The 11,105-nt window shown below is 35.8% G+C and overlaps 3 protein-coding genes across 3 annotated transcripts; 1 reads left to right on the top strand and 2 right to left on the bottom strand.

Annotated features, from left to right (window-relative positions):
* Positions 1-963: 963 nt before the first annotated feature.
* On the top strand, positions 964-1,908 carry LOC134496543 (olfactory receptor 5V1-like). Its single transcript, XM_063302264.1, has one exon. It carries the CDS (start codon positions 964-966, stop codon positions 1,906-1,908), a length of 945 nt encoding a protein of 314 aa, XP_063158334.1.
* A 5,253-nt stretch (positions 1,909-7,161) lies between these two features.
* LOC134496544 (olfactory receptor 2G3-like) lies at positions 7,162-8,079 on the bottom strand. The gene has a single exon (XM_063302265.1). It carries the CDS (start codon positions 8,077-8,079, stop codon positions 7,162-7,164), a length of 918 nt encoding a protein of 305 aa, XP_063158335.1.
* A 6-nt stretch (positions 8,080-8,085) lies between these two features.
* LOC134496545 (olfactory receptor 5V1-like) lies at positions 8,086-10,778 on the bottom strand. Its single transcript, XM_063302266.1, has 3 exons — positions 9,872-10,778; positions 9,575-9,638; positions 8,086-8,284 (listed from the first exon to the last, which is right to left on the bottom strand). The coding sequence occupies exons 1-3, from the start codon at positions 10,776-10,778 to the stop codon at positions 8,086-8,088; spliced, it is 1,170 nt and encodes a 389-aa protein (XP_063158336.1).
* Positions 10,779-11,105: the final 327 nt, after the last annotated feature.

Here is an 11,105-nt window from a genome sequence, read left to right on the forward strand (position 1 = left end):
TATTGTGGAACTTGAATCATTCCCCTCTGAGGAATCAAGAGAATTGACTTCTATAGGGTACTTGGGAAGGGGAGAGACAAATGTCATACTATATATAACATTACATGCTAGATCTTATTTAATATGCATGAAAGACTGACTTAGGATTTGTTTTGTTTTTGCTTTTTTATAAATAGAACTCCTTGGGAAAAGTGATCAGGACTGCAACATGCAGGAACAAGATTATTCCTTACTTTTATGCCAGGCTTGAGATGAGTTTCTCAAGTTACTATTACTTGCAGGGGAAAAGCTGCTACACATTACTCCACTGTATACAGATCCTGCATGCCTAATCCCATTATCTACAGCCATAATGAAACCCTAGATATAGTCTCCACTTGGGTTAAAAAGAAACTGACAATTAAAAAAAAAAAAAGAATGGATAAATGAAGATGTTATTTAAAGTCATTCATTTAGTTAATATTCAGCTTGGCCACTAAATTATATTCTCCAAATTAGGATAAAAACAACTTTTTTTTAAAAAAAAAAAGCCTGATTGCAAACCATAATGTGGGATAGCAAAGGAAGCCTGGTTTAACCTTTCTGGACCTGGAACAAGATTTAAGAAACTGGGAAAATTGGAATCTTCACAGCAGAGCTCAAAATTGATTTAGGACTTCTGTGTGCAGTAGGACTTGTTTCCTTAATAGTATGCTAATTATGGAGAACAGAAACAGGACTGAATGCCATGAAGGAACGCTCAGAATGGTAATCAAGGCAATGAAGTTTTGCCAATTGAATATTAGATGCTGGAATTTTATATGATCCTCCTAAGAGGCACAAATTATTGCTTTATGATAATTAGTGTTTAGTAACAATCAACACAAAAGGCAACTATTAGATCAAGCACAAATATTGCATAGTATAGAACTATCTTAAATATCCATTTTATTCACGGTAGTCTGCTTATAGATCATGTGTTCAATGTGTGCTCAAAATCAAACATTTGTCACAGAGTTCATACTCCTGGGATTTATGAATATTAAACAAGGGAAGAGTTTCCTCTTCATCCTCTTTCTTATTATGTATACCACTTGTTTCTTGGGAAACTCACTTATGATCACTGTAGTTGTTCTGAATCAATCTCTTCACAGTCCCATGTATTTCTTTCTTGTCAATCTCTCATTGTTAGACATCTGCTACATCTCTGTGACTGTGCCCAAAATGTTAGCAGATCTCTGGGTGGAATCTCCAGGCATTTCCTTGATGGGCTGTGCTGTACAATTATATTTTCTTGTAGCATTGGTAGGTACTGAGGGATTCCTCCTGGCCTCCATGGCTCTGGACCGTTATTTTGCTATATGTTGTCCATTGGGATATAGTAGATTCATGAATAAACATATCTGTCTGCAGCTAGCTGCAATTTCCTGGGCTTGTGGCTTTCTTAATGGTTGTCTTCATACCACACTCACATTCCGTCTATCCTTCTGCCGATCAAATGGGATTAGTCATTTTTTCTGTGATATTCCTCCCTTGCTGAGTATCTCATGCTCTGACACATATATCAATGAACTTGCACTGCTCACTGTGGGTGTTTTCATAGGCCTTAGTCCTTTCTTCTTCACGTTAGTTTCTTATGCCTTCATCCTCCATACCATTTTTAGCAACCAACAGCAAAAACACTTTCACAAAGCCATTTCTACTTGTGCATCACACCTCACCATCGTGATTCTGTTCTATGTTTCCAGCATCTTTACTTATGTCCGTCCTACTTCCAGCTACTCACTGGAAAAAGACCAGCTTGTGGGGATTCTATACAGCATCTTAACACCAACTCTCAACCCAATCATCTACAGCCTACGGAACAAGGAAGTGAAAGTGTCAGTGAGGAAATTGATAGGAGAGAAAATGTTCTCACTTAGTTTTTAGAAACTTTAAATGAGATGTCACATTTTAGGTAAGAGATGAAGCCCTGTGGACATTTTCATATAGCATGTTGTTACAAAATTTCTGCAGAAATAAATTTATGGACACTGCATAACAACAAGAATGTTGTAAGATCAAATATTAGAAAAAAACCATTGCCTTATTTTACATTATTTGCTGGTAAGAGTTGACTAATAGCTCTGATCTAATCAATCACAATTTTCCCTTTACTCTCAGTTTTGCTTTTAAAATCTGATTTTGGTCTCTATTTCTTTCTCATCAGTTTGCTTTTTTGGATGGCGGGGTGGGGAGTCCCATGACATGGAAAATATCACTTCAATTGTATATGTCCTTTGTACATTTCTTTTTTCCCAAAGAGAGTTAAAATGATAATATGTGTAAAAACAATACACATCTTGATGGATTTTTTAATCATGTTTATTTCCTTTGTACTATAATTCATATTTTCCTGCTGAAATCTGTCTTGATCACTTCCTGGATGGAAATCAGAGTATTAAATAAATAAACATATGTGAATTCTATTATTTATCTTGACTTCCTTTCCATGTATACTTTGCTGAGCAGATTTCACCTATATTTTTACTATTATTAATTAGTACTACTACTACTAATAATAATGCTACTATTATTTCTGCAAGGAGATGGAAGGGATGGTAATGGGCAAAGAAGGCAAGCACAATGAATTACTTCCCTCCATCCTTTTGATTTTAAAAATAGAAACCAGTACTTTTTGAGTACAGCATGCTATGTTACAAACAAATCCTGAAGAAGAATATTTGGATGGATTAAAGGAACTGGTGGTTTTTCAAAAAACTAGTTTATCTTCTCTGCACAACTATCTGAACTTTTTTTTTTTTTTTTAATTCAGGTCTGCCTAAAAATGTAAGAATCCTACTTTGAGATTATTTTGCTGGTGACTCTGCTTACAGTTTTATGTGACTCATGTATGAAAGGCGAACAAAAACTTATTAGCAAGCCATAGTAATAGCAACTTGAGGTAATTTCTATTTACAGTTGTCTGTTTCCAAACAGTTTAAAAAAATATTCACTAACAAGTGATTATCTCTATAAAATTAATATGTGCACATGTATGAGAACTAAGTTCTTAATACAGAATTGAACTAAACATTAGGTCCAAGCCATCCATCTGAAAAACATACCTATGCTGAAAATGTAAAAAATAATCTGTGATATACTTTCAAAATTAAATCATGTATATCATTTGTAATACAGTGATCTTTCCTACACCCATTTCCATTAACTCCACTATTCTATTGCATTTTAAAATATTTTGAAAAGATATGTATTCCAAACATTCTTCTTTCTCAAATGTAATTTTGGCCACAGCACAAGCAAGGCATATTGATGAATATTAATATTAATATTACAAGAATGCAGCATTATTATAAACAAGGTCTGCTATAATGTTAGTGCTAACAGACATAACAAAAAGAAACCTACTATACTATATTTTAAATACAGCTTTATTATTAATACAAAGAGGAAGTTCTTAATGAATAAAAAAAAAAGTTAAACAGTTTAACATTTTTTTAAAAAAACACACATCTCATTCCTAGGTAATACAGAAAACATGCATGATATTGGATACATATAATTTCTCATCTGCTTTATTTAATAAAAAGTGCTTCTGGCCACTCCTTCTGGAATATTTCCAGGAACAAAAATGAATCCATCTCCAGACTGATAGTGCTAAATGCTATGATCTAACATAGAAGTCATTAGACACTATGATGTAATTTCATGTTATTAATTATGCCATATCTTCCCCACAATATCAACTTCAACATTGCTTTATGATTCTGTAGAAACAGGGGGACAACCTAAACATGTTTCAGTGGCCTATATCTTTTTGGATGACTCAAGAACATGATCTCGTATCAAACAGTCATATACAATAACTGAAACTTTACTATTTAACGTCTATAGAAGAAGAAAAGGTTGTAAAATAATGAGATACAGTAGATGGAAGCAAAACAGATGGGAATGGAACTGGTCCTGTAGGAATTCCAAGTGAGAGCAAGTCATATATGTGTTCATCATCAAAATATAGTGAGACAAAGTATGATTACTTTTTCTATAGTAGCCTCATGAGTTGTAACCCTGACAGTCACCTGAATCCATCCATCCATCCATCCATCCCTTCCTCTTCCTTCCTTCCTTCCTTCCTTCCTTCCTTCCTTCCTTCCTTCCTTCCTTCCTTCCTTCCTTCCTTCCTTCCTTCCTTCCTTCCTTCCTTGTGCTTACCAAAAAATATTCAGTCCAAGTATTTGGAGACGTAATTAAATCCCTGATAGCAATCACATTTTTGTTATATTGCATACAAACTGGGAATTTTTGTTTATTGCCATATCTGCCCATTGCCATATTCAATTTCCCTTCCCTTCCCTTCCCTTTCCAACATGGGGCCAGGTTAGTTACTTGTGGAACCACCTATCCCCAGTGGTTTCCACATGTCTTGCCAGGTCTGGTAAGGTAGACATGCTCTGGGTCTTCTAAGTGAATCAGTGTCACCTGGTGAGTGCCAAGAAATGAGACTTCTCTGCTATGGCACTTGCCCTGTGAAACAGTGTCTCCCCAGAAATATGGACCACCCTGATTTCATTGCCTTTCAGTTAACCATCAAACCTGGGTTGTCCCCCAGGCATTATGGTCAGGATGTTAATTATTGGACTGCTTACAGGAAGGTTTGTGATAAGTGGGATTTGAGTTTTTAATAAGGGCCCCAACTTAATTTCTTTCTTTTGGTTTATAATGGGATTTTATGTTTTTATTTAGTTGACCACTCAGAGCTTTATTGAATATAAAGCTTTATTGCCCATATGCATTGGTTGCTTGGATAAGTAAACAAACACACTGTAATGATTGTAAGCATGTTTGTGTTTGTGTCTGCGTGTGTGTGTGTGTGTGTGTCTGTCTGTCTGTCTGTCTGTCTTTGGAAATATTCCTCCTATAACTAATTAAATTTCAAATTAAAAAAAATCTCATTTCTTCAGACCAACTATATTCATAAATTCTTTGGATAAGAAAAAGGGTATTTTTTCAGTGTTCCCTCACTCCCACCCCGCACCCCCTTGCTACTTCAGTCACACCTTAGGGTGAAAGAATAACCCAGTGAAATGAAGCTTGAAGTTCTTAATTATTCCAATTACATTTCTGTTCAGTGTATTAATTATTGAATGAATCTGGGAATTACATGTTCAGAGAAATAAGAAAATATGACTATCACTTTTTAAATTTAGCAGGCTGATGATTATATAGCACCAAACTGAAATAATGGAATATAATGATTGAAATATTTTAAAAATTGTGATGTATATTTTACTGTATCTATGTATAAATCAGAAAAATTTCAGCAGGTAACAATACTTATTTTACTTTAGATGACCTCAGATAACTAAGCAGTATTGCAATGGGTTTGTATTGTGATTGGAGACCACAGGACTGCCTAGGCTCTCCCTGGGAAATCCCAAGTTAGACTGATAAGTGATGCAAACTTTATAGAAGATACTGTAGCAGCAATAAACTATTTCTGTACTGTTGCAAATAAATGACAATTGTGAATGTTTCTTTGAACTCACCAGAAACTGAGCTCAACTTGAAGGGCAAGATGTATGTATACAGATATAGACAGACCACACACATCCACAACTCCTTTTTTAAAAAAAATACAATGTTCACATAAAATATAAGTTTCTAGAAAATGAACCAAACAGATGAGCTGCTAAAACCAACCATCAGCCATGCTTTACAAACAACATTCTTGGCTGAGAATAAATGATTCCTGAAAACCATTTTGTTCCCTAGATATCTGAATGTGCTCCCTTTGAAAAATGTGTGGAAAACATTAAAAAAAAACCCTATATGCACAATATCCCAATTATCCTTGATCATAACCTACTGCATTGTATCAACAATAGTATACAGTATCACTAATAATATCCACTTCTATGATTATCTCTATAAAATACATCCATCACCTATTCAGTCTGGTAGATGGTCAGAGGAAAATTCTGTTATTTAGTCAATCATTGTCAGAGTCCAGCTGCTTATGTAAAACATTTTAGAAAGCTCAGTGTAATAAACTATGAACTACAAAGATTAAGTCCCTGCAGTTAAGAATTTCGTCTTCTGTGACAGAATTTACTGGGTATCATTCTGCCTTTCTGACATCTTCATTTCTCAGGCTGCAGATGACTGGGTTGAGCATAGGAGTAACCACATTAATAAAAGAAAGCACACTGTTGACTTTAGCTGACCACTTTGCTGCTGGATACATGAAGATCACTGTTCTATAGTACAGTAATATTATAGTCAGGTCCTTGCTGCATGTAGAAACGGCTTTTTGCATTCCTTTTGTTGAGGGAATCCTTATGACATTTGCAAGAATGCAGACATATGAAAGCATGGTCAACAAAAAGGTGCTTAATACTATGATAGCTGAGAATATAAAAAGAATCATTATGTTGACATAGGTGTTTGTGCATGAAAGGCTGAGAAGTGGTGGGACATCACAAAAAATCAATAATATTGTTCAAGTACAGAAGGAAATTTATCTTAAAAAAGGAGCTATAACATTTCAGAAGTACTATTAGCAGCCTGGCATCATCTATAGTATACAGATGAATCCTTTATGTTCACTAAAATTTAAGGATAAATTCTGTTTTCCAATGTGTTCTCTGCAAGTTTTTTGGTGCCTTCCCTTCAATTTTAAGAGCAGAATAATTTATTCCTTCCATGAAGACTTTCAGAAGAGGAAATGTGGGCAGCATTTACTGGGAAGCAGTAAAACAAGTCTTGATAGAATGTGTCCTAGCCTGACAGAAAACCTTAAAGCAGCCAACTCAGGTGAAGCACTCACAAAGAATAGATAAGGCAGGTCTGGCCTTCCAGAATTTTGGTAAGCTCAATGCAGGAAGGTAAAGAACCAGATGCTTCTTGAGCTGCATCCCCACTTAAGAAGAGCCTCATACTTATTGTTAACTATTCACCTGTTGTGATAACTAGGAAATAAGCAAATATACAGTATATTTCTCCATATTTTGTACATGTCTTGTACAATTTATATAACAATGTATGGAACAGGTTTTTTTAATGATCACTTGCACAATTTACTGGCAAGAAAGACAGAGTCAGAAAAGGATAAGTTGCAGAATTGTATCAATTAAATGGATTCACAGACCAAATGTCCTGTTCTCATTTTCCCAAAGAGGAGATTTACTTCACTTTAGCTAAGGCTTCTTTAACATCTTTGTTCCTCAGACTGTAGATGATGGGATTGAGCATGGGGGAGACTAAAGAATAGAAGACTGCAGCTTTCTTCTCTTGATCAGCAGAGTGGTCAGACTGGGGCTGCAAGTATGTGAAGCTGATGGTGCTGTAGAACAACACAACAATGATGAGATGTGTGGCACAGGTAGAGAAAGCCCTTTGTCGCCCCTCAGCTGAATGCATATTGAAGACCACTCTGGCAATGTGGAGGTAGGAGAGCACTATAAAGCTAAGAGGAAGCATGAGGACAATTACACTTAGTGCAAAGATCAACACCTTCATCACATAGGTGTCCATGCAAGCTAGTTGAAGCACAGCTGGTGCTTCACAAAAGAAATGGTTGATTTGATTAGGTCCACAGAAGGGGAAATTTACTGTGCAGACTGTTAATGCTGCAGCATTGAAAAAGCCTCCAAACCAACATATCCCAGCCATCTGCATGCACACTGGCATTCTCATGATGATGGGATGTCTCAGTGGCCAGCAGATGGCCACATAACGGTCATATGCCATGAGAGTTAAGATGAAACATTCAGTCATCCCACAACAGAGAGTTAAGTTCAATTGGGCCATGCATCTGTTGTAAGAGATTATCTTAATTTCCGAAACCATGTGGGCTAGCATCTGAGGGGTAGTGATCAGTGTAAAGAATATATCGAGCAAAGATAAGTTACCAATGAAAAAATACATGGCTGTGTGGAGACGGGAGTTGATCCAGACCAAGAAGATGATCAGGCTGTTTCCAAGAACAGTGATGAGAGACATAGTGAAAAATAACACCATGAGGAGAGGCTGCAGTACAGGATGGCTGGTAAAGCCGAGGAGAATGAATCCATTCACTGAAGTTCCATTGTGAGTCCACATTTTTGCTCACCAGACTCCACCTATATAGTGATAAGCACAACAGAAATGTAAGCCACAGCTTACATTGTCCAGTACTTGAGCTGTCGTAGAATATGCATTTTCAGGTTTCATTTCAATTATTCTTTGGATTCTGTAGCTTTGTTCAGGGGTACAACCAGAGATCTCAGAACTATTTTCTTCCTTCTGACCAGTGCTACCACTAGTTCTGAGCACAGTAAAACACACCCACAAACACAAACACAATTTGAGAGTTATCTATTTTTATTCTTATGGCTTATTTCATTAGGTCAACCAAGTAAGTTTTTAAAGCAATGATTATCCTCTGCATAAATCTTGAAGCTTTTTTCGTTTATTATATTGGTTATCTGCCCCTCTATTCTAGGAGTGCTTGAGGCATTCTGTACAATATAGCCACGCAAAATAGAATACAAGACTTTTAAAATATTGAAAATAAAACAAAATATTCAGCTGTTCAGAATCCCTAAAATCAAGTACATAAGCATATAGATATAGCATCCCCCACCCCCAGTATATGCATGGTGATTTCAACAATTTCTTTGTTCATTTGTGAACAGAATACCAAATTCATACTGTATAAGAAAATGTATGCTTCATATTGGATCAGAAGCTATAGTGTACTTACATTTGTTCTAAACATTTAGAATGTAGCTATCATCTCTATCTATCTATCTATCTATCATCACCTTCTATCTATCTCTGAATTAAAGTGGATGACTGCAGCCTCTTGTAGTACTGTAGTATGTAGTAATGTAGTATTGAAATATGGTGCAGAGAGACAACTTTTACTAAAATGCAGATCTCTTTTAATAAGAAGAAACACTTATTTTCTATAAAGTGCTGAAACTAACTAAATCCCTGAGGCTCTTCCAACATTATTTACTTTTTTAATTCCTTAGAGAAAGCTACCATTAAAGAACAATTAATGGTAGCATCTAGGTTAAACAAATTATGCCAAACAGAATTTGTGCTAATACCTGAGGTATCGTAGCAATGATAGGAATGAGGAAGTCACATGCTGTGGGCAACATCTGGCAGTTTTAGCAACCACTTACAGATCACAGTATATATATATATATATATATATATATATATATATATATATATATATATTTCAGAGACTTGCTGTAGTCATAAAATTCATCAGGAAAGTGGTAGGTAGAACATACTGTATGATGACTAGGAGGAATCACTGTTAAGTTCACATGATGTAAATTTGGAAATTAAGTATGTGAAAGGGTGCTCATCATGATGCTTTATATACTAGCTCTGGATTCAAAATCAGCACACCTCTAAATACCAGCCACCAAAGAAAAGATCAGAGGACAATATTCCCTTGTACTCTGTCTGTGCTTCCACAGATATTTGAAAGACAAAACTTTCAACTAGTTAAAAACTTTTAGTCTTATTTAGCAAAACTACCTCCTGTTTTCACAGGTATAGCCAGGTCGTGGCATAAACAATCTATTTTAAGTACATGTGATAAAAAATTGAATAGGCTAGCTGTGCAAGAATTGGCTGCATGTATTTTTTACCAACTGAAGTGTCATTATTTCAGAAGAACAATAAAAAGTTACATTTTGGAATAATTATAAGAAATGAACAAATTACAGTAAATGTTGGGAAAACCAGTACAAATTGAAATACATATATACATTAGAATCTGTGTATTTCACCATAGTTTTAATTAACTGAATATTAATTTCAATGGTGAACATAACCTTGAAAACAAGTATAATTAAGAAATAAATGTTTCACCTTTTTTTAATTGTGCTTCTCCAGGCATCTTTTACATCTTTATTGCGTAAGGTATATATGATGGGATTTAAAAGTGGGGTTAAAATACTATATATTACTGGAATGAGCTTAGCCTGATTTGAAGAATGACTGTTATTTGAACTTGAGTAGGTGAAAAGAGCACTTCCATAGTACAAAAGGACCACTGTGAGATGGGAGGAACAGGTGGAAAAAGCTTTTTGTCTCCCTTCTGAAGAGTGCATCCTTAAGATAGTTGAAATGATATAACCATATGACAGAAGGATGCATGCTAAAGGGGTCCAGGCTATGAAAAGGCCAATGGAGAGCAAGAGAACTTGGTTGAGAGAAGTGTCTCCACATGATGATCTCAGCAGTGGAGCAATATCACAATAGAAGGCATCCAGGTGGTTGTTGCCACAAAATGGTAACTGGAAGGCAAAAGTGGTATGTACCACTGAGTTAAGTAAGCCACCGGCCCAGCAGGCCGTGGCCAGTTGCAGACAAAATGCTTTGCTAATAATCAGTGTGTAGCGTAGAGGATTGCAAATGGCAACATAGCGGTCAAAGGCCATAACTGCAAGAAGGAGGCACTCAATGCCCACAAAAGAAAAAAAGAAATATGCCTGAAATGCACAACCCAAAAAGGAAATGCTGTTTTTCTCTGAGAGTAAATGAGCCAGCATCTGGGGGATAGTGGTGCTAGTATAGCAAATGTCCAGAAATGAGAGGTTCCCAAGAAAGAAATACATGGGGGTTTGGAGCTTCTGGTCCACCAGCATCATTAAGACAATGAAGGTATTCCACACCACAGTGAAGAGATAAATGGTGAAGAACCCACTGAAGAGCAAAAGGTGGATCTCCTGCAGATTTCTAAAGCCAAGTATGATGAACTCGGTCAAGGCAGTTTGATTTTGTTCCTCCATGTCTCAGTGAGAACAAGACTTATTCCTATAGGGAATAAGAAAATCCTTTTTGGTAAGTTTAAGTATTATACACATGGAAGTAAAAGCAGCATAAAACATAAAATATGACAGAATTGTGGTTTCAGTGTAATCTTATTTTCAAAAAAGATGCGCAGAACCAGTATGATTTAATGCATTAACCTTTTAAGGTATGAACTCTTGCATGTATGGACAAAATCTGTCATCTATAATTAGCGCTTACAAATATAAAACTAATAAGGGGAATACGGGAAACAAAATGAGTGCAGACCATTTTTGTTATGAAAATATAGCATGGAAATCAGATTA

Source organism: Candoia aspera, chromosome 4, assembly GCF_035149785.1.
Source record: "Candoia aspera isolate rCanAsp1 chromosome 4, rCanAsp1.hap2, whole genome shotgun sequence".
Lineage (NCBI taxonomy): Eukaryota > Metazoa > Chordata > Lepidosauria > Squamata > Boidae > Candoia > Candoia aspera.

Bases quoted from the DNA above. Each gene is read 5' to 3' on its own strand.
- LOC134496543 (XM_063302264.1), top strand. From the start codon at position 964: ATGTGTGCTCAAAATCAAACATTTGTCACAGAGTTCATACTCCTGGGA.
- LOC134496544 (XM_063302265.1), bottom strand. From the start codon at position 8,079: ATGTGGACTCACAATGGAACTTCAGTGAATGGATTCATTCTCCTCGGC.
- LOC134496545 (XM_063302266.1), bottom strand. From the start codon at position 10,778: ATGGAGGAACAAAATCAAACTGCCTTGACCGAGTTCATCATACTTGGC. The intron at 9,639-9,871 runs GCACAATTAAAA...ATAATGACACTT, and splicing joins TGTAAAAGATGCCTGGAGAA to CAGTTGGTAAAAAATACATG. The intron at 8,285-9,574 runs GTACTTAAAATA...TACTGTGCTCAG, and splicing joins TATTCAATTTTTTATCACAT to AACTAGTGGTAGCACTGGTC.